General features: G+C 46.9%; 4 protein-coding genes across 4 annotated transcripts; 3 read left to right on the top strand and 1 right to left on the bottom strand.

Moving 5' to 3' along the window:
• The first annotated feature begins 494 nt into the window (after positions 1 to 494).
• Positions 495 to 3,261, top strand: LOC117894835 (pickpocket protein 28). Its single transcript, XM_034802083.1, has 6 exons — positions 495 to 1,600; positions 1,659 to 1,919; positions 1,977 to 2,181; positions 2,234 to 2,504; positions 2,559 to 2,817; positions 2,870 to 3,261. The coding sequence occupies exons 1-6, from the start codon at positions 1,053 to 1,055 to the stop codon at positions 3,114 to 3,116; spliced, it is 1,791 nt and encodes a 596-aa protein (XP_034657974.1). The 5' UTR covers positions 495 to 1,052; the 3' UTR covers positions 3,117 to 3,261.
• A 9,342-nt stretch (positions 3,262 to 12,603) lies between these two features.
• On the top strand, positions 12,604 to 14,038 carry LOC117893815. The gene is made up of 5 exons (XM_034800566.1): positions 12,604 to 12,798; positions 12,855 to 13,034; positions 13,087 to 13,221; positions 13,273 to 13,452; positions 13,502 to 14,038. Exons 1-5 carry the CDS (start codon positions 12,646 to 12,648, stop codon positions 13,610 to 13,612), a joined length of 759 nt encoding a protein of 252 aa, XP_034656457.1. The 5' UTR covers positions 12,604 to 12,645; the 3' UTR covers positions 13,613 to 14,038.
• Positions 14,039 to 15,022: 984 nt separating this feature from the next.
• On the bottom strand, positions 15,023 to 16,997 carry LOC117893600 (cuticle protein 76). Its single transcript, XM_034800275.1, has one exon. It carries the CDS (start codon positions 15,809 to 15,811, stop codon positions 15,023 to 15,025), a length of 789 nt encoding a protein of 262 aa, XP_034656166.1. The 5' UTR covers positions 15,812 to 16,997.
• Positions 16,998 to 17,057: 60 nt separating this feature from the next.
• On the top strand, positions 17,058 to 18,022 carry LOC117893601 (pupal cuticle protein G1A). The gene has a single exon (XM_034800276.1). The coding sequence runs from the start codon at positions 17,191 to 17,193 to the stop codon at positions 17,971 to 17,973; it is 783 nt and encodes a 260-aa protein (XP_034656167.1). The 5' UTR covers positions 17,058 to 17,190; the 3' UTR covers positions 17,974 to 18,022.
• The last annotated feature ends 3,490 nt before the right edge of the window (positions 18,023 to 21,512 follow it).

Raw genomic sequence — 21,512 nt, forward strand, 5'->3', positions numbered from 1 at the left:
GATTTCCATGGAAAATAATAAGTTGTCGGCTTATTTTTGAATATTTTTTTGTTGTGTAGTGTTTTAAATTAAAGTTTTTGTTTTTCTTTTTTTTTTTTTTTTTTTTTAAGTTATTTTTTTAATGTTTTTTTTTAAGTTATTTTTTTTAAATGTTTTTTTTATGTTTTTTTTTATTTAAGTTTATTTTTAAATTTGTTTTTTTCTTATGTTTTAACACTTTTTTTTTTAGTGAAGTCTTTTTGAAATTCGAATTCATTTTATTTTTTGAAATTCATTATTATTCTGCTGAAAACTTTTTTGTTGTTTTTTTTGTTGGAAAGTGTATTGCGTGTTTGGCTATGGAAAATATTCCATTCCTGTGTATTGCCGTTCCGGCCGTGGTTGCCGTTTAACCTGAGGATTTGGCTCGACATTGTCTGCGCTTGCTGCTGCGGCCGCGGCCGTTTGCCATTTTTTTCGAGGTCGCGCTGAGCGCCTGCAGTTGCAGTTTGTAGTGAGGTGGAGTGGCCGAGCAAAGTTGGGATTCTACGGCCAGGATTTAAAATGCATAAGCCTGAGCCGCAGCCTTTTCAATTTTTGCCATACTTCAGGTGCACCTCAACGGGGACTGGAACTGCGACTGTGTCTAGGAGTGAGCTTAAAGTGCGCGACTGCTAATTAGAATGCCTCACCCAGAGCAGAGCGGAGCGGCGACTCGAAGGTAACATTTAGCCGGCATTGGGTCAGCGCTGCTGACAATTACTCCGACGCTGGCCCCGGGGACTCCTCCACAGTTCTCCGACTCTTACCAGGTGCGAGCTTGCAAATTACTCAACAGCTTATGTGAAATGAAGTAATTGAAACGCCACCGAAAACTCGACCCAAACCCCGTCGAATTTCCTCGTATACGGAACGATGCGTGCAGGAATCCTTTGGGGGCAGCTACAGCGTTGCCCCAACGGACACTGCCGCACCTCTCCGGGCAGCTATATAAAAGACGACGCCTTGGCGTGCGCTCTCCTGACTTTGTCAACGCAACTGCAGCAGGTCGGACCGCATAGAGTTTCGGCAGAATGTCTACGAACAGCACACAGCCACACACGCCCAGCCATGATCTGTCGCGGGTGCAGCTCTCCGGCGCGAATCAGTGGAAACGAGCGGCTCTGATGGCCAGGGCGGCGCCCGCATTCCGGGAGACCGTCTCCGATGACAGCGAGGATGAGGTGGATACCAAGAAGCAGATCAAGTACGGCAGCGGCTTCCAGGCGGCCAAGGCCATTATGCACGAGTACTGCGACTACACGACCATCCATGGCATACGGTATTTGGGCGAGAAGAAACGCCCCTGGCTGGAGCGCCTGTTCTGGGTCAGTGTGCTGCTGCTGTCCATCTTCACCTGCTGCAAGCTGACGCTCAACATTTGGGACAAGTGGAACAACAATCCGGTGATTGTGAGCTTTGCGGAGAAGTCCACGCCCGTCTGGCAGATACCCTTCCCCGCCGTCACGGTGTGCCCGGAGACCAAGACTCGCCGCTCCATTTTCAATTTCACGGACAGCTACCATCAGCTGCGCGATTTTGGCAACAACGTCAGTGGCATTGTGGATCTCAATGAGAAAGAGTGAGTCTCTGGCGTTCCTGGAGATCTTCCCTACCTCTTCTTCTCTGTTTCTTCTTAGAAAAGACTTATATGGCGCTGTGACGCAGGTGTGTGAGCCTCATCTGCACGACATTGCCCTCGGCAAGAAGACCAAAAAGGGCATGGAGATCATTGACTCACTGAATGAGGTGTCGCCCCTCTTCGATGACACTTACCTCAACTGCAAGTGGCGCAATATGCCCGTCAAGTGCAGCGATATTTTCCACAAATTTGTCACCGAGGATGGGGTTTGCTACAGCTTCAATTCGCTCAGTCCCGCGGAGATCTATCGACCCGAGGGGTGAGCTTTTGTTAATTTAAATTCTGCGGCTTCCTCCTAAACTGCGAACTGTTCCAGCATTATTCCCGACTTTATATTCCGCGAGGAGAATCGCTTATCCATGGACTGGAATGTGGAGGATGGCTACAGCGCCAGCGCCGATACCTCGCCCTATCCCAATCGTGTGCTGGGTCCTGGCTCCAGAGCGGGGCTCTACCTCTTTATGGGCGGCGTGGAGCTGGACTTTGATGATCTGTGCCGTGGTCCTGTGCAGGGTTTCAAGGTGCTAAATCGCTTTAATAATCGAGCAAAGGTAACTCCCTTTTTCCTTTCAGATTCTGCTGCACACGCCCGGGGATGTGGCTCAAGTGTCGAAGCAGTATTTCCGCATACCCTTCGACCAGGAGGTGCTCATCTCCATCCGCCCCAAGATCATTACCACCTCGAATGGACTGAAGCACTACGAGCCGAACCGCAGGCAGTGCTACTTCCAGAAGGAAAAGGATTTGCGTTTCTTCAACATTTACTCCCAGAGCAACTGCGAATTGGAGTGCCTGGCGAACTTTACTCTAGCCAAGTGTGGATGTGTGAAGTTCTCAATGCCGCGTAAGGCTTATCCCGTTCTAGATCCTTTAATATTCTTATGGTTTCCCCTTCCAGGCAATGTAAACATGCCCGTTTGTGGCGCTGCCAATCTCAAGTGCTACAACCAGGCGGAGGATGAGCTGCTGCTCCGGGAGTTCACTCAGGGTCTGGTCTCCTCTGGGGAGAATACACGCGGCGAGACGGAGTGCAACTGTTTGCCATCCTGCACCTCCATAGCCTACGAGGCGGAGATCTCCCAGGCGGACTTTGACTATCAGACGGTCATCAATCGAGACACGCCCGAGGGCAAGGAAGCGCAGGCGAAAATGGAAGGGTAAGTGGCAGAAAGATCGTAGATTCCCCTGCTAACAGTGTCCTCTCTTTAGCATGAAAATGTCGCGCGTCTCGATCTTCTTTAAGGAGGCTCAATTCCTTACCTCCCGCCGCTCCGAGCTCTATGGCACCACCGACTTTCTGGCCAATTGCGGCGGTCTGCTGGGTCTCTTCATGGGCGTCTCCATGCTGAGCATCGTGGAGTTGGTTTACTTCTGCACCGTGCGTCTCATTTCGAATTTGCGAATGCGCCGCAAGACCCGCAAAGAACTGCTGCAGGCGGTCAGCAAGGAGGCCTAATGGAAGAGGCTCTACACTCATCTCTCCTCTCTTCTCATAAATAATCAAGGAGCTGCTGCCACTGGTATTCCTGCTGCTCCTTCGTGTGTGCTGCGCTAAATGTTAAATCTGCAAACAATGAAAATAAAGTTTTACTCAGCACCCAGACAGACAGACAGCAGCCAAAGGAGTCGGTGTCCTGGAAGCTGCCAGCCACCAGCGACTGATACACGATACGACCCGCATCCTGGCAGCAGGAGTCTTCAGTGAGTGTGCATTTCAAATGGAATCAATTATTTTATTGTGTGATTTGCTGCCGCATTCAATTCGATTTGCAAAGTCAATAGACAACGTCATCGGAAGTCGAAGGCAAAGTGGAAGCCAGAGCTGAAGCCAAAGCTGCCTTCCTCAGGCTCATATGTTATGCAGGGCCAAGCCTTTGATACGTTATCCTTAGACAGCGGTGGGGTATACCTTGGCTGCGCAAACACTGTGGCAGCCAGTCCTCATCTGCAGCTCCGCCTGCGACTCCTCCTGCGGCTGAGCGTGGGTTCAAGTTGTGCGTGCGGCTCTAATGGAAATCCAATTGAATTAAGTTAATTATGTTGGCAAATATTTAAACAATAGCTGCAATTATGCACTCCACATTCACGTAGACAGAGGAGCAGACAGAGGCAGCAGCCACACGTCGAGTGCTGCCTGGCAGGTGGGCTTTAAAATTGCAACAAATTATTGCCGCCTGCAGCGGCATTCGTTGTCATTTACTTTAATTCAATTGGCAGGCAGCAGCGCGGAACTAGCGTGCAACAGTGCCCCAACCAAAAAGTGCTGCAACAGTTGTGTGTGGCAGTGTGGCACGTGACCCGCGACCCGCGACCCGCGACATAGCTGCTGAAATATTTATGTGCTGATGTTGGCAACAAGTGTCGAAATGTGTGTCGAAATATTCCACACAAAGTTGACACATTTGCATACAGCTCATGGAAAACCCCGTGCAGTGTGTGTGAAAGTGCAACAATTGCGGCTGGCTCCCTGCTGGCACTTGCCACTTCGTTGCCGCCATTCGTGCCTGCCAATTTGATTCACATATAAAAATGCATTTATGACAATTGTGCGACTGATGGCTGCCAAGGCTCTGTCTCGAGTGCAGCGATTGATTACAGCCAACAGACACACACAGACTTTTAGCCTTATTTTAAGTTCCCTTCTTCAAGCTCTTTTCTCTCAACTCTCTGGACAAATTATGTCCCTGTGTGCGAGTGTCTATGTGCCCCTCTGTTTATCAGTGTATTTATTTACGTGTCTGCTTATGTGTGCATTCAGTTCATGTGACATCGACTATGATGCAGCATGGCTAAAAGCCACTCAAAGTCAGTTCTCTGGCAATCAATTTGCAACGTAATTTCTGCATTCTCTCTCGCCGTTCCGTTTGAACTTTCCAACGCTTTGTGTCCTGTTTGGCAGACATGAATAAGTCTGGGGGATAACATGACACTTGACATTGAGGGAGTGCCCCGCCCCGCCTCCGCGCAACAATATCAATAAAAAGTTTCAGTGGAAAAAAAGTGTACAAATTGTAATTAAACTTTTAAGCACAATGCAACTGCAAACTGTCCGCAGTGTCTGGCAACCAAGAGGCAGCAACAATCAGCTGCATAGCAACAACAAAATAACAAATAACAAGCAACAGAATAACAAAGTGCAGGCGCGGGGAGAGTCGCGACTTTCCAATCGTTTGATTTGCTTTAAATTTCCGGTTTCCGGTTTCCGGTTTGAGGCCAAGGCACCGACCGTGCTGCAAATATTGCTTATACTCGTATTTAATGCACATTTTTCCTGGCAGTATGCCCCCAGTGTTGTGGCCAGATGGCAGCCATGTTTATTTGCTTGTGTGTGTCGGTTTGTGGCTGGCTGCATTCAAAGTGCACGGGGCCTCGCCTCATGTCTCGGGTGTCATGTCTCGGCTCACCTCTGGGATGACGTCAAACTGATTGCCTAAGCGGAAATGACTTGAATGCCTCCATCACCTATCGCCGCGTCACATGCCAGCGCGTCACACGAGGCGTATGTGGAATTTCGCACTCGATTGAATGCAGCGAAATGGGAAGGGAACGAGTGCTTGTGGCTGTAGCTGTGCCCTGTGCCTCCGCTTTTGAGTCAAAGTTTTGTGTAACGCGATTAGCGGTTTGCCGTTTCACCTGCGTTTTGTTTGCTGCTGTGTCTAAGCTGGCAAGCCACTGCCAGGCAAGGAGCATCCTTGGAGCCGACTCCTCCTGGCATCGATTGCAGTAATTGCAGTTACTCCGCGACTGCGTGCGGAAACTTTAAGCCCCTGCATAGACTTGGAGTTGGTGGAAAAGTCATTAAAAACTTGGGCCCAACTTTCGGATACGAATTAGAATTTCTGATTAAATTGTTTGGCAGACAGAATCTCTCTCCAAGGATGGTTGTTATCTACCAGCAACAAGACAATTAATGAACGAGAAGGGACGTGTGAGACGCTTCGTACGCGTCACAACTTTTATACCCGGCACTCAGTACTACATCTGCACCTTAGCGGTGTTTTGTCAAATTTTACATTTGTCCTTCATCTGTCATCTACATCTACAACGCTTCTCACACCAACACGCTCCTTTCGCTCGCCACCCTCCCCTAGACCCACACACTGCAGACTCGCGGCAGAGGCAGAGGCCTCATACTGCAGAAGCAGAGTGTGAAAACAACAAAAGCAGCGGGACGGGGTGGGTTTAGCCACTGCAAATTAATTTCTTCATTGTATCTTGTATCCTTATTTTAAGTTACCTTCTTCGAGCTCTTTTCTCTCAACTCTCTGGGCAAATTATGTCCCTGTGTGTGAGTGTCTATCTGCCGCAAATTAATTTCTTCATTGTGGCTATAATAATGGTGATTGATAGATATGGTCATTCCCCACGGAATGGCGTTTTTAGTTTTCTGTTTTCTTCAAAATGTAGATTTGTGAGGTTTTCGCCCTTTTGCGAGGCGGAAGGGGGCGGGGCTCATTTTTGAAATACACTGGTTTTAGTGTGTGAGCATACAGCAGTCTGCTGCCAAAATTTGGTGGCTCTAGCTCTTATAGTCTCTGAGAACTAGCCGACAAACAAGACGGACAGACGGACGGACGGACAGACAAACATGGCTCAATCGACTCGGCTATTGATGCTGATCAAGAATATATATACTTTATGGGTTCGGAAACGTTTCCTTCTGTGCGTTACGTACAACCGTTATTCGCACAAATACAATATACCCAGTTACTCTTCGAGTACCGGGTAAAAATATTAAACCTTGAAGTAAGACAAAAAAATGGAACCTTGAAGTATGCAACAGAATTTTTCAAAAATTAAGACAAAAAAATTGAACCTTGAAGTATGCAACAGATTTTTTCAAAAATTAAGACAAAAAAATTGAACCTTGAAGTATGCAACAGAATTTTTTAAAAATTAAGACAAAAACATGGAACCTTGAAGTATGCAACAGAATTTTTCAAAAAATTAAGACAAAAAATTGAACCTTGAGTATGCAACAGATTTTTTCAAAAATTAAGACAAAAAAATTGTACATTGAAGTATGCAACAGAATTTTTCAAAAATTAAGACAAAAAAATTGAACCTTGAAGTATGCAACAGATTTTTTCAAAAATTAAGACAAACAAATTGAACCTTGAAGTATGCAACAGTTTTTTTCAAAAATTAAGACAAAAAAATTGAACCTTGAAGTATGCAACAGTTTTTTTCAAAAATTAAGACATAAAAATTGAACCTTGAAGTATGCAACGGATTTTTTCAAAAATTAAGACAAAAAAATTGAACCTTGAAGTATGCAACGGATTTTTTCAAAAATTAAGACAAAAAATTGAACCTTGAAGTATGCAACAGATTAATTTAATTAATTTTTGAAAAAATCTGTTGCATACTTCAAGGTTTAATTTTTTTGTCTTAATTTTTAAAAAATTCTGTTGCATACTTCAAGGTTCAATTTTTTTGTCTTAATTTTTGAAAAAATCTGTTGCATACTTCAAGGTTTAATTTTTTTGTCTTAATTTTTAAAAAAATCTGTTGCATACTTCAAGGTTCAATTTTTTGTCTTAATTTTTGAAAAATCTGTTGCATACTTCAAGGTTCAATTTTTTGTCTTAATTTTGAAAAAATCTGTTGCATACTTCAAGGTTTAATTTTTTTGTCTTAATTTTTTTTTGTTGCATACTAAGGTTTTTTTTGTCTTAAAAAAAAAAAAATCTGTTGCATACTTCAAGGTTTAATTTTTTTGTCTTAATTTTTTTTAAAAATTCTGTTGCATACTTCAAGGTTTAATTTTTTTTGTTAATTTTTTTTTGAAAAATTCTGTTGCAAACTTCAAGGTTCAATTTTTTTGTCTTAATTTTTGAAAAAATCTGTTGCATACTTCAAGGTTTAATTTTTTTGTCTTAATTTTTTGTCTTAATTTTTAAAAAATTCTGTTGCATACTTCAAGGTTCCATTTTTTGTCTTAATTTTTAAAAAATTCTGCTGCATACTTCAAGGTACAAAAATTTTAACACACAAAATTGAACCTTGAAGTATGCAACAGAATTTTCCGATTTTTCGTAAAAATTTTGAAGACTACTTCAAGGTTCAATATTTTCGTCTTAAACATTTTGAAGCTTAAAATATGCAACAGAAATTTTCTGATTTCACAATTTTTCAAATAATTTCTTTATTCTGGCTATAATAATGATCCAATCGGATCCCAATTCGGGGATCTGATAGATATGGTCCTTCCCTACGGAATGGCGTTTTTAGTTTTCTCTTATATTTAAAATTGTAGCTTTGGGAGGCTTTCGCCCTTTTGCGGGGGCGAAAGAGGCGGGCTCATTTTTGAAATACACTTGTAACAGTCTGAGCACACAGAAGTCTGGATGCAAAACTTGGTCGCCCTATCTCTTATGGTCTCTGAGTACTAGGCGCTCATTAGGACGGACAGACGGACGGACGGACAGACGGACGGACAGACAGACATGTCTCTATCGACTGGGGTATTGGGGTCGGAAACGTGTCCTTCTGTGCGTTACAAACATCCGTTATTCCCCACAAATACAATATACCCTATTTACTATTCGAGTACAGGGTATAAAAATGCATAAGCCAAATGGCGAATCAATGTATATCGTGACATCAATGGCGGATTAACACCCAAGCAGCAAGCAACTCTCGCTCCTCATTGTCACGCAGGAATTCCTTTACGGCTGCGGTCGTAGTCGTAGTCCTCGTCCACATCCTTGTTGGTGCACAAATTTGTATGCAAACCTCGCACGAAATTAGATTCTTTTTTACTGCAGTCACATCGCCTGTTGATGATGAGGCAATGACAGTGAGAGTGTGCGGGCTGCTGCTGCTGCTCCGGGCGATAAAATTGCGTAAAGCTCGTTAAAATTGCACGCGGCGCGCGCCGCCAGTCGATGGCTGCTCGATGGATGGTTGGGGCTCATTTCTGAGGAATATTGATGGTGCGTCGTATTGATTTGATTCCCAAGCAAAGCATCTTGGCTTAATACATGAGGTAATGCCCGGATTTTCATTGTGTGATCGAAACCGCAGATGAGACACTAAATGAAAACAGTTCTGATGTTTGATGAGTGGCATGTCTGGAAGTGCGAAGTGGCTGCTAAGTTAAAGTAATAAACTCTCTCCCTCGATATGTGTGTCTGTTTATGGTTTATTGATAGTTCATTTTCGTGCAGTTACAAGATGCCAAGCTCAGCTCTCAAGTATTTGCTCTTCCTTTGCCAGACACAATGGACCTCGAAATCCAAAGTTATGCTTTCATATTCAGTCGTGTAATTGCACACAAAAATATAAATTAAATTCACTCGCACACAAGTTCCTTGAGCTTACTTATTATGCATTTACCTAATGAAAACTGGGACAGGAGCAGGCACAAGGAACCAGCAGCCAGCCGCGTAAGCAAATAATAAATAAATAAATAAACGAAAAGCGCAAATAACATTTGGAGAGCCAGATTTAATTTCTAACGTTGAGTGCGCATATTAAAACAGAGCGAAGGAGAAGTTGGAGTTGGAAGACCGAAGACCTAAGCTGAAACGGAGCTTTAGCAGGGACCATCCTGTGGATTGTTGATTGTGGCAAGGGAGTTTGGAGGGAGGGCAGACAAAAGGCAGTGCCACTGTGGGGCATGGGCTGGAAAACCTTGCTGCGAGCAACAAACAAAGATGATGCGGATATCGCAAAGCCCCGCCCCGCCACCGGCTTGGTGTCGTTGTCTGTGGAAATGCAGCGGAAATGCGGGATGTTCCGCACGGGATACACTTGGAGAAAACAATACAATAAAGTGAAGGGAACAACAACAATGTTCAGGCTAACAGCGCGTGCGATGCGGCTGCTCTGTTAACAGTGCAGCGTAACAGCCCAGAGTAAGAGCCTGTTAACAGCCCAGCGCTTCCCGTTTACAGTTCGTTAGCGCTCTCCGAAAGCGCTCTGAGAGTGGACTCGCGCTCGCTCTCACGATCCATGCGGCTTGCGAGCGGCCTTAGGAACGGCGGATTTGGACCTTCACGTCTTCCTTGCATGTACTGCCATGTACCCTTTACAACAGGTGCAATTTTCTCTTTCTTAGATAAATAAAACCCAATTTATTTCGGTGTAGGCTGCTGCTAGTGGGGGGCGGGTGTATATGAAAATAAACAATCAAAGCGGGTTGGCTGTTTGGTAAGGGGCTGCTGCCACGTATGTGGGGAGCGGGAAGTGAGGCTGAGGGCGTAATAGAAGTTGGCGTGAGTAAACAATGAATTACGGAATCATGAAAGCAAATTGACTTTAATGCAAAAATCAAATATTTACACAGAGCGAAAGAAAAACTCACTGGCGGAGGGTGAGAATGTGGATTGCAATTGCAGTCTCCAGCAAATAGTGATAGAGAGAGAAATAGACAGGGAGAGAGACAAAGGACACAGACAAACAAATGAAAGAACGAAACGAATCGAAATGAAACGCATACAAATTGAGGTTATGCTAGGGCGCTCCGTTGTTTCCGCTTCCACGATTTCTCCTAAAAATGCTCGTTTCGGCACTTAAATCCCTCACACACAGGCAAACACACACACTCTGGCCAACACATGGACCGGGGCCATCAGTGGGTTAAGTGTGGGGTCAGCTTTTGTGCGGCGCATTGGTCTGTGGCGCATCCGGGCTTCGAGTGTACGTTATTAGCTGCTCCCTGACTGCGGTTAAGCTAGGGAATGGGGGGAGAATTTTACGATTTCATTCATTTTTGTGGCTGCTATTTGACGCCACAAAATATGTAACAAAATTTTATTTGCACCCGAAATAGGAGTCCGAGTCCGGCTCTTGGCTTGGAATAAAACTTAAATTATTGAAACTATTATGAAGGAAGGCAGCTTGGGGAGGAAGAGCGACGCCCAAGAATTTCTCAATTAAGCAACAAACCAGAGAACAAAGCTCAAAATGTAATAAAGCACGGACTGGACAGTGCAGTAAAAAGTGAAAAAAGGAAACAAAAAGTGGAACGAAGTGGAACTCTCCCAAATTGGGAGAGTGGTGATACAAGAGAAGAGCACAAATCTGAAAACCATAAAAGTGTCGCTTTCAATTGTTCCCCCAAAGCCCGAGCCCGAAACGACGACAATCGAAGCCAACAAGTGAAATTGAAACGTTCAATGGAGAGGAGAGGAGAGGATAGTACAGGATGGATAGTGTGCCGAGTGCTGGGAAAGTTTGTGGAGATGGAGCACCGTGTGGCTGAATTTTTAGAGGGTGCTCCAGACACCAACACACACAAATTGATGATGATGTAGTGAGTGAGTGAGCGAGAGTGTGGCAGGATTTGTATCGAGATTTGTTATGTTTTCAATTGGCATGCAATGACTTTGTGCAGAGGTTTGTGCTGCTGAGTTGTCATCTATTTACCAGTAAATTTAGTAGAGTATTCAGAATGCAGCGTAACAGACTCCAAGCCCCGCCTCATGTCAACGTTACTTTATTACATTCTGGCTGAGAATGATGCCGGCGATGATTGACACCCCCGACTGGCAATAAATTTTTAATTTTCAATGCTTCCACGATGGACTGACGGACAGACTGATGGACTGATGGACTGACTGCCTGCACGCGTTGCTTCGTTTGCCTGCGAGCTTGTTAGATTCAAATTAGAACGATGCTGGCGGCGATGCTCCATCTATTCGCAGGAGAAGAAGTTGCCGCCGCCGCTGACAGGGAAGATAAATGACAAGAGGACTGCGATCGCAACAAATTAACCTTGTTACGAGGGAACTACTACGAACAGTGGAAAAAAACCCCAGTCGAGACATAACTGGTGTGGGAGGACAACAGTTACAAGTGTATGTAATTTTTTATCGTCTCCACTTCCACTTCCGGCTCCGACTTGTGACTTTCTGCCTCTGTGCGCGCTCTTCCACTGACTGACTGACTTATGAATGGCGTGTGGCAGGAAGTTGAGGCAAGAGAAAGACAAAGGGGGTTTGGCTGGTGCCACAGCCACTGCTAGTCGATAAATCAGTTTGTGTATCAAATTGAATTCACGAGCGTGCACTTGACACCCGCACACGCACATTTATCAGTCAGTCAGCCAGCCAGGCAGGCAGCCATTCCTTCTGGTGTGTATCCTTCCTGCAAGTCTTACAATTCGCTGGAAAGTAACTTGAACTTTAACTCCGGGCTCGAGTGCAGAAAGCCACAAAATTTTAATCTCGACTAAAAGCGGGAAAAACAGACAAACACAAAAAACTAGAAAGCATCGAGGGGCGAGCATTATAAATTATTCATTACAAAACGCAACCGCGACACGCCCACTGCCTCCAGTCCCCAGCCCCACTATTCGCGAGTCTTCGTTTGCATTCACACACCCCAGCCAAAGGCTGCCCTGCCTGCCACTGACGGCTGCTCGTTTGCACCTAATTTGATTTTTAGTTGCTCTGCCCTCTGGATGCTGCCTCGAGTCCGGACTGGCTGTGGTTGCCTCTTGGCGTTCTCTTCGCTTTGGCACCCAGCAGCTCACACAGCGCCAGGGGTATATGCCATGCCCCTTGGGCAGTGAGCACGGGGTATCCTTCGTTCGCTAAACACACATGAGCTGCAGCTGGCAGGCAGCCTCGGCCAACGCTTTATTTGCCACGATTCAGCTCAGCTCAGCTCAGCTTTCTTTTCATTCATTCCAGTGGCGCTGTGCTGGCCCCTGTCGAAAAAATGTCTGTTATGTGGCTACAGAATTTTGCAGTAATTAATGGCAACTGTTTGATTAAAAAATTCCATGGCCGCAGCTCGCTCGGCTGCTCCATGGATATTCCCTATGTGTGTCTCTGCTTTTTGTGTAGTTTTAGTACCCATCCTCTGCTGGAATCTCGTCCTTAAATCTATGCAAATTCCAGTTCTCACTTGTCACAGCTTTCAAGCCAGAAATAATCCCTAAATACCTGCTAAAATTTGCCATCAGCTTAGCCTCGCTCCCGTTGTCTGCTTTAAGTTTTATTGGCAAACAAAACTAAATATCAGTGTGGAAAATGTCATGTTTCGGACAAGCAAAGAAGACTCCAACCATGGCATCGCCAGAGGTGTCGAGAGTGGAAATTGCAGTGCCCAGAATTAGAAGACACAGATCCTGCACGATTGCCATCTGTCAGTGGTTCATCTACAGTCTCGTCAGCGCGTGTCTGGTGAGTTTTGGCAGTCACAACGGGAAAGAACTTTGTTATTCGAGTGTTTTTCGCAGGCCCTCAACGTCTCAGACATGTTCATCTATGCCAAAACCATCTCGAAGGTCAGTGGCTGTGGCCGTTGCATCTTTCTGCATTACCAAATCATCCTCATGGTCGTCGTGGTGCTGGTCATGTTCCTGCTGTGCGTGGTGGCTGTGGTGGTGCTTAAGCAGAGCATCCATGGACTGCGCATTGTGAGTGGTGTGATCCAACGATCTTCGCAGAATAATCTTCCATTATTTGCAGTTCGTAATGCTGCTCTTTCTGGCCACCTGGCTGCAAATGATGATGATTGTGCTGCTGACCCATGAGTATCCGCTTATTCACGACATTGAAATTCTTTGGAAGCGCCACAAAAGTTTGGATTATTACGAGAGAAATGTGAGACACGGCCTCCATTATTTCAATCCTTCTTCAATTTTCCTCTTGCAGTTTGAATGCTGCGGCTTGACGGGACCCAATGATTACGTCTTCAACAGCGACCAGTTGCCCAGCAGCTGCTTTAAGGATAACAGCATGCTGACCCGCGATCTGTACAAGTCTGGCTGTGCCACCAAGAAGAGCCAGCCCTCGGACCTGGCCATCACCGAGCTGGTAACAATCGTGTGTCAGGTGAGCTGAGGCATCACAAGTCATGCAATATCTAAGCCTGCCTTTGCAGTACCTTCTGATTGTGGTCTTGCTCTGCCACAAGAAATATCTGAAGCGCAATCTGGTGCCCGTTCGCTCCCTCAGAACACTGAATGCCGCGCGTCTCCATCTCCCATCGTAAAGGCAAAATTGCATTTGAATTTGGTTTGGGGATTCGTTTTTGGTCTGACAAATTGGATTGAATGTCTCATATTTCACCAGCTGCAATCAATAGCGATAAACACTCGAGTCTCCCCACTTGAGTCGCCAGCCGAAAGGGATTCAATGTCCACTGTCCAATGTCCACTGTCCACTGTCCGGGCATGCATATGGATGAGCCAATAAACAAATCAACAAAGCATGTCGAGGCGATTGAAAAAGTATTGCCAGGGATTTGTACATGGACACGGAGACACGGAAACAGACACAGATTGAGCTCGACAATCGCAACAATATGCAAATGCAGCTAAGCGGCAACAAATATTCAAGGACAAAGCAACACACAACCCATTCCCATTCCCAACCCATTCCCAACCCATTCCCATGCCCATTCCCACTCCTTTCCCACACGCGATTGTGAGTTTATTTCTCTCTTTTTCTTCATCTCTCTTTTATGTTTCGTACATAAATTGTTTCGTTGTCAACATTAAATTCTGTTTCGTCGTCGCCGTTGGAGAAAACAATTTTGCAGCATTTGAAAATCCATAAAATATGCATACAAAATTGTCCAACGGAACGGACCAACTTTATGGCTAAATAGTTTGCTCCGGCCCACATCGTTAATGCCATTTTTTATACGTCCGCACTCCTCCGTAGGTCTGGGCGTTTGGGCGTTTGGGCGTAAACTTTTTTAGCCATAACCCCAGCAACAACAACAACACGCTGGTCAAGCTGCTGGGAGCGGGAGCCCATGGAAAGTTTATGGCGGCAAAGGCAAGGACCAAAGGGTCATGTGGCTCATTAAACTTTGGCCAACAATTTTTTGCCCGCACTCCCCAGCACCCACCATGGCCACAAAGACAAACAGAAAGTTTTGCACTAAATATTTGGGCGAAAAAAAGAGAGTCCAGTGTGGGAGAAGTCTCCACAGTGCTCAGAGGATTTTGGCACGGAATTACTTGGCACACATACGCTCCATTAAATTTTAGACAAATGTCTGGACAAGGGGAAGGGAAAGTGAAATGGAAAGTGTGAAAAGAGGAACAAACTGAAGGTGCAACTCGAGTTTTAAATTGCTATGGCTATTGCCTATTCGGAGGTGTGCTACTGGATTCAGGGAAACTCCTCCCCCGCTAAAAGGTTTCTGCTGAAACGGACACCCCTTGGACTCTCACTCTCACTGATTCACTGGAAACATTTTAATTAACGCGACAGCGACATGTGCGCGGACCTTTGTGCACCGTTCCTCATCCGTGTTGCTCGTTCCATGAACCTCCAACCCGTTCCACGTTCCCAACCATTCCCCAGTAATTAGCTAAAAAGCGAGTTTGTGTTTTTTTTTAGCCTTTTAGTTAGTGTACGAACAAATCAACAAAGTGTTGCGCTCTCCCGCTTAGTAGCCCCAGTGGGCGCCGAAGCCATCGAAGCTGGCGTGGGACACGACAGCAGCGGGCGAGTACTTCACGAAGGCAGTGGGTGCAGCGGCAGCGTAGACTGGAGCTGGAGCAGAGTACACATGAGCGGGAGCAGCATAGACAGACTTGGTCACGACGGGAGCAGCAGCGTACACGGGAGCAGGAGCGGAGTACACAGTCTTGGCAAGCACTGGGGCAGGAGCGGAGTAGACAGTCTTGCCATAAACTGGAGCTGGAGCGGAGTACACAGTCTTGGCCAGCACTGGAGCGGGAGCAGAGTACAGCGTCTTGGCATAGACTGGCGCCTGAGCGGCATAAACTGGAGCTGGAGCAGCGGCATACACAGACTTGGTAATCACGGGAGCGGCAGAGTACAGCGTCTTGGGGGTGTAGACATTGTTGGTGGTGCGGGAGTCCGACTTGCTGAAGCTCGAGTACGGTGTGACCACATTCTTGGAGGACGTGGAGACAGTGCCGCCGAAGGAGCGCACCACATTCTGCTGCGTGGTGCCCACGGCATCAAAGTGGGGCTGTGCCAGCTTCGTCACCACCGGGACGGCGGCGTAGGTGGTGGCTGGAGCCACGAAACCGGCGCTGGATGCACCCAACAAAGCGCAGAAGGACAACAGAACGTACTTGAATGCCATGGCTGAAGGAGTTTGGGAGTTTGGAAACTGAAAACTTGGAGTGATGTTGGAATAGAGCTGAAACTTGCTACTGATGTCCAACTGCTGCGATTTGGCAGTTTTTATAGCCACAGCAAACATGACAAAAGCCTTCGAACCTATTGCCAAATTTCACGGCCAGCGAGTTGGCCCTCTGTGTGTGTCTCCCTCTGTGTGTGTTGTGTGTGTGTGACAGATTGACTTAGGCCTAAGCCGCTTCGACATGTTCGCATAGAGACAGCCCCCCAAAAACTGGTTCAATGGGTCGACAAATGACTGCGCGGAAACCAACCAACAACCTCCCTTGCGCTCTCCGCCACTCCGCCTCTTTGTGTGCCACTGCCCCATCTCTGAGCGAACTGAAGGCCAGCTGCGTAACTCCTGCCACTGCCACAGAACTTCCACCTTCAGCTTGGAGTGTGGCAGATATTTTGAATACTATCATCAGCTCATAAATTTTCCCCGGAAACAGCCAAAAAGAAACAACAGCGAACAACTTTTATTTGCTCGGCGTATTTTTCCATTAAATTGAGTTCAACTCAAGCAGCAAATATGCGCCCCTGCCCCATGCACCATCGATGGGGCAGGGATGTGGCCCGACTTGTGTCAACTTTTGTATCAGTTGCCACAATTGTGGGGGCGGGCGTTGGCAGCGACTTGTTTATGATTTCTTCAAGAAGGGAAAAGTGAAACGGGAAGGAGCAGTGGCTTAAAGGGAAACTGAAGATTGAAAATCCAACGAAAGATCTACCCAGAAACTATGTAAAAATCTCCCAAAATCTGCCAACTTCTTAGAGCAAACTCCAAGAAAGAGCATCCAACATTTCGGTGTCAAGAACTCGCGGTTCGACGTCTCTCCCGTGAAATTTTTTTTGTTTTCTTTTCTTTTTTTCCGCGCAAGAAGTTTGGAGAATGAATTTTGCCAGCATCGCTGCTCACGGAGCTGCATGATGAATATTTATTGAAATTACCAAAGTTGACGCTGCCTGCCTCCAAATTGAATTGTGTTGCCAACTTGGGATGTGGCAGGACGACTCTTTGGGGCAGCCACGGGCTACGAGCCACAGGAGCTGCCTCTCCAGTGAGCGCCACAAATTGTGTGATTATTTTTGGCGCTACTTTTTGGCAAATTGTTATTAATTTTACACTCGGGGGCCCTGAACACACATCGCCCCCGTCCCCGACTCTAAGCCTAATTACCGCGTTTAATTTATGTGAGCCAATTGGCTGGCTTTCGGGGCAATTGCGCCAATCACTCTCAGCCGGCGGGGGGACAGACAGGTGAACCGACATCGCATCTCATTGTGGGCAGTTCAATTACCAATTTCCAATTTACCAATGGCCCAGCGGACAGGCACGCGTCCGACGCGTATATAAGCCGCAACATTTTGGCCAAAACAGCATCAGTCGCAGCCCAACCAACCTGCAAACCACTTCTCCACAGACTCGTCTCTCGCCAGTCACTCAAAATCCCCTCCAACATGGCCTTCCGCTACCTCATCACTCTGTGCGCCCTCGTGGCCTGCGCTCAAGCTGGTCTCCTGGCCGTGGCCAATCCCTCCGTGGATGCTGTGGCCTCTACGCAGCAGAATGTGGTCCGCTCCTTCGCTGGCACCGTCTCCAGCTACTCGAAGGCTGTGGACACGCCCTACTCCAGCGTCCGCAAGAGCGACACTCGCATCCAGAATAACGTGTACACCCCAGCACTGGCCAAGACCACCTACGCCGCTCCGCTGTACACCCAGGCCACGCCCGTCGTTGCCAAGACCCTCGTCCATGCTCCGGTTGTGCAGAAGACAGTGTATGCCCAGGCAGCTCCAGTCTATGCCCAGGCTGCTCCAGTGTACGCTGCCCACGCTCCAGTTGTGGCCAAGACTGTGTACTCCGCCCCAGCTCCAGTCTATGCCAAGACTGTGTACTCCGCCCCAGCTCCCGTTGTGCAGAAGACAGTGTATGCCGCTCCTGCTCCCGTCTATGCCAAGACTGTGTACTCCGCTCCAGCTCCAGTTGTGGCCAAGACCGTCTACTCCGCTCCCGCACAGGTCTACTCCGCTCCCGCTCCCGTCTACGCCAAGACTGTGTCCTATGCCGCTCCTCTGGCCACCACCAATGTGAACCACGGACCCTCTGCCACCACCTACACCCACAATGCACCCGCCTTGGGCGTGTCCAGCTATGGCAGCGCCCAGACCGTTCAGTACTCACCGGCGACCAGCGTCTCGCACATGAGCTTCGATGGATTCGGCACCCACTACGGTTTCTAGGGCAACTCTTCGGCGCAGGCTGAGATTGTTAAAGCTTCTTGTTAATTTTGTTGCCTGTTAATAAAACAAAGATCAATTGTTGCAAGTTAAACATGAGCAGAGCAGAGTCACCTTCCGGGCAACCGCAGCCTAACCTCAGGCCTCAATCAGCGCAGATCGAACAAAGGGCGAGCCCTCGCCCCGCCCAGACTAGACCAGAAATTATATCAGACTTTGGCGAACCGCCTTTCCGCTACGTCATCGACCTTCGGTGGAGTGCGGTGGAGGGTGGAGTGGTGGCTACTTTAAGCGGCTTTGCGATAAGTCGCGGAGGCGTGGCCGTGTCGTGTATGTTGCCGCTTAACATTATGGCTCTTTAATTGGATTTAATGCAAACAATATTCCGCACACCTCCGCCCTCGCTTGCCCCCGGGGCACAGGGCCAGAAGCCAAAGTGATCTGTAAAATGGGAGAAAGCAAAGCCGAAGCTGTAGGTACACTTGTTTAATACAATGATTTTTAAAGCTCTTTAGGGTAACAGCAACTCTAGCGGGAGGCAACAGAATGCTAGCCACAACAGACTGTTAACATTCCAGCTATGCAGACTGTTGCCTTTCGCTGTCACGCTGATCCACACTGAGGTAGAGGAGGATGGGTAGAGGATGAACATACGCGCATTGATTACAGGGACTGTGAGTATATCAGCGGTACGTTCATGTTGTATGGACGTAATTAATAAGCAATCTTGTGTATGTTTTCTTCCTCCACAGTTCAAGGGAGAGGCTGCCAGAAATGTGAAAAAAGATCGCATCCTGCGATATCCCCTGGATATCGATTGGGTATTCTTCACATTTCTGGCAGCCTCTCCCTTGAACTGTGAAGGAAGAAAACAAGAAAACAAACAAGATTGCCCATCAGTTATACCCAATTGTAAACCGCTGATATACTCACATTGTCTGTAAGCAATGCGCGTCTGTTCATCCTCTATCCATAAATAAGCTGTTAAGCTGCGTAAGAGTCATGTGGATTGTAGTTGTAGCGAGAGAGCGAGCCGACGCATAGCTGGAAGGTTAACAGTCCGTTGCAGCTAACAGTCTGTTGTAGCTAACAGTCTGTTGATCCGCTGGAGCTGCTGTTACTCTAAACAGTAACAATAATCATTGTACCCACTGCTAGAGTTATCTCTCGCGAAAGTGCTTAATCCATTTATTGTATGTAAACTGAAATCAATTCCATTGGCAGCCGGACACGAGCACGCGGGCTGTCACGCGTTTGCCTTTGCACTTGTTATTATTATCGTTGGTTAATTAACGGATATTTATGCTCTCCTAACGGGTACGCAAAGGCAACAGCAACGGGCAATCGTTCCAGCCACAGCCGCAGTCCACGGTCTCTGCCCAAAAACCCGTTTAATCTTGAAATTTGCCAAGAGCAAGTACTCACACAAAAGGCACTCGAACATTGGAGTTAATGGATTCAATGGGACCTATTGACAGCTGCGCTGCAATGGGAGAGAGAAAGAGCAGATCAAAGACTTGTTTGGACAGTGATATTTTAGCGGATTGCATAAGTCCAGTCAATGGCAGTGGGAACTACACTCAAGTGTGGGGCGATGCCCCAACCAATTGTATAATTAAATGCTTAAAACGATCAGCTGTTAAAGAATTAATAGATAACTGATTGAGAGCTGATTATCTGCTGTGTTGCTTATCTTACCTTGAATTATCTACTGCAAGCGCCCCCCAAAACACTTAATTAAAGTTTGCCCCAAATCTTGATTGAAGTGGCAGGCTCCAAGACACTATTGGACCAATCCACCTTTAATTTTGATGACCTCTTTAAGGTGACACTAATGAGACATGCAATGGCACTGATCCATCCCCGAGGGCCAGACAAGAACAATCAAATTAAATGAAATGCAAACGTGGCCGAAAAAGAGTGGAGTGGGTCCCACAAGGCTTAAAGTTTTTCCCTGACAAATTAGCTGCCGTTGTTGTTGTTGTTTGGTTTTGATTTGCGATTTGATTGCAAAGACAGAAGTAGAAGAAGGAGAAGCTGTGCCACATTGTCCTTGTCTGAGTTGACAATTAGTCAATAATTTATTTCAATTTCATTTGGCATGCCAGGCACACTCGCAGTCTGCATACCCTCCGTGTCCGTGTCTGTCTGTCTCTATCCGTGCCTGTGTGACCTAACTGCACTTTAATTACATTTACATTTCGGCTTGAGTTTTTGCTCTGCCCCAAAGAGCTGCCACAGCAAAGGCAGGGACGCTGCCACACAGAGGAGACCAAGAATCTTCGCCCGTTTGACAGCATTTCTGGCAGTGTACCCAAGCCACATGCAATTGTTCTGGCAATGCAATTTAGGTAAGCGAATTTTCATGATTTAAATAACAGCATTATGTGTGGCAGCTTTTGTATTTATCTGCAGCATGTGTGTGGGCGTGGCAGGGCGAAAAACTGCAGACAGACAGAGCAACCGAGTGCTGGACCTGTGTCCTGGTATAATTAAATTATGGCATGACATAAGACGACGCATAATAAGTCATAAATCAAATTTACCTATCCCACGGGGCTGTCCAGTGGATGCCACTCGGTTGGGGTCAGTCTGTGATGCCGTCACAGACATTTGGCTGGCACAAGGACACGCACAGGCAGAGGACCCTGCACATTCTTGCATCGTGCTGCCACAGCATTTTGATGGACATTATGAGGACTCTCTGTCTCGGCAAACAATTAGACAATTGATGCATCCGATGGGGCGGCTGCTCTCCGGTATCTGCCGGTCTGTCTGTCCTTTCGTTTGTATTTGCATTTGCAGCTGGGAGGCTGTGTGTGTCGGTTTGTGCAGTACCAGAAAAAGGCCGTCCCTGGTCCGAGTTTGCAGCTCTGTGACTGCGTTTAATGTTGCCGCTGTCAGGGGCAGCCACTGCAATGCGAGTGGAAACATTTCTGCATGCAGATTTGTTGCCTCTTGTGTCCGTTTTGGATGTTTTGAATGTTTAGCGTGGTACACGGCCCGCTAATAGGGAAGGAACACTCCTTTTGGCAGCTGCAAAACGAAAAGGTTTAAAGTTGCTGGAATTTCCCCTGCCAGTTCCACACAAATTGCTCCGCTTATCCACAAAAGTAAAACCACTCGGGCAGAAGTAGAAAAGAAAGCAGACTCCTGTCTCGTGTCTCGTGTCTTGCTGCCATCGCGATATGTCATAGGAGCAGCGCAGACAAAGGCAGCCAACCCCCCGCTGTGATACGCATCGCGTAGCTCCCCTCGGAGGCTGATTAAAATTTAATTTTTAATTTAAAGACTGTTTGTGTTCTATTTGTATTTGCAGTCTTGTTGCGCGAACAAAACAAATGGATTGGGCCCCCCCTTCGAAGGTCGTCCTGGCTGTTGATTTATCATTACTTTATGCAAATTGACCGCTTACCTTTGAGCGCTTATCTGGCGCATCTGTGGAAAGTTTTGCCAGCTCTCCGCTTGTCCTTTTGCTTCCCCTGGCTGGCTGGCTGGCTGGCTGCCTGCCACGTGCAATGTCAATGCCAAGCGATTAACAT

This window comes from Drosophila subobscura, chromosome J (assembly GCF_008121235.1).
Source record: "Drosophila subobscura isolate 14011-0131.10 chromosome J, UCBerk_Dsub_1.0, whole genome shotgun sequence".
Classification (NCBI taxonomy): Eukaryota; Metazoa; Arthropoda; class Insecta; order Diptera; family Drosophilidae; genus Drosophila; species Drosophila subobscura.

What these genes read in the sequence shown, in the direction of transcription:
- LOC117894835 (XM_034802083.1), top strand. Translation starts at nt 1,053, where the DNA reads ATGTCTACGAACAGCACACAGCCACACACGCCCAGCCATGATCTGTCG. An exon ending in GAGATCTATCGACCCGAGGG is followed by an intron (nt 1,920 to 1,976) that starts GTGAGCTTTTGT and finishes GAACTGTTCCAG; the next exon opens with CATTATTCCCGACTTTATAT. An exon ending in GCGCAGGCGAAAATGGAAGG is followed by an intron (nt 2,818 to 2,869) that starts GTAAGTGGCAGA and finishes TCCTCTCTTTAG; the next exon opens with CATGAAAATGTCGCGCGTCT.
- LOC117893815 (XM_034800566.1), top strand. Translation starts at nt 12,646, where the DNA reads ATGTCATGTTTCGGACAAGCAAAGAAGACTCCAACCATGGCATCGCCA. An exon ending in GTCTCGTCAGCGCGTGTCTG is followed by an intron (nt 12,799 to 12,854) that starts GTGAGTTTTGGC and finishes TGTTTTTCGCAG; the next exon opens with GCCCTCAACGTCTCAGACAT. An exon ending in TGGTAACAATCGTGTGTCAG is followed by an intron (nt 13,453 to 13,501) that starts GTGAGCTGAGGC and finishes CTGCCTTTGCAG; the next exon opens with TACCTTCTGATTGTGGTCTT.
- LOC117893600 (XM_034800275.1), bottom strand. Translation starts at nt 15,811, where the DNA reads ATGTTTGCTGTGGCTATAAAAACTGCCAAATCGCAGCAGTTGGACATC.
- LOC117893601 (XM_034800276.1), top strand. Translation starts at nt 17,191, where the DNA reads ATGGCCTTCCGCTACCTCATCACTCTGTGCGCCCTCGTGGCCTGCGCT.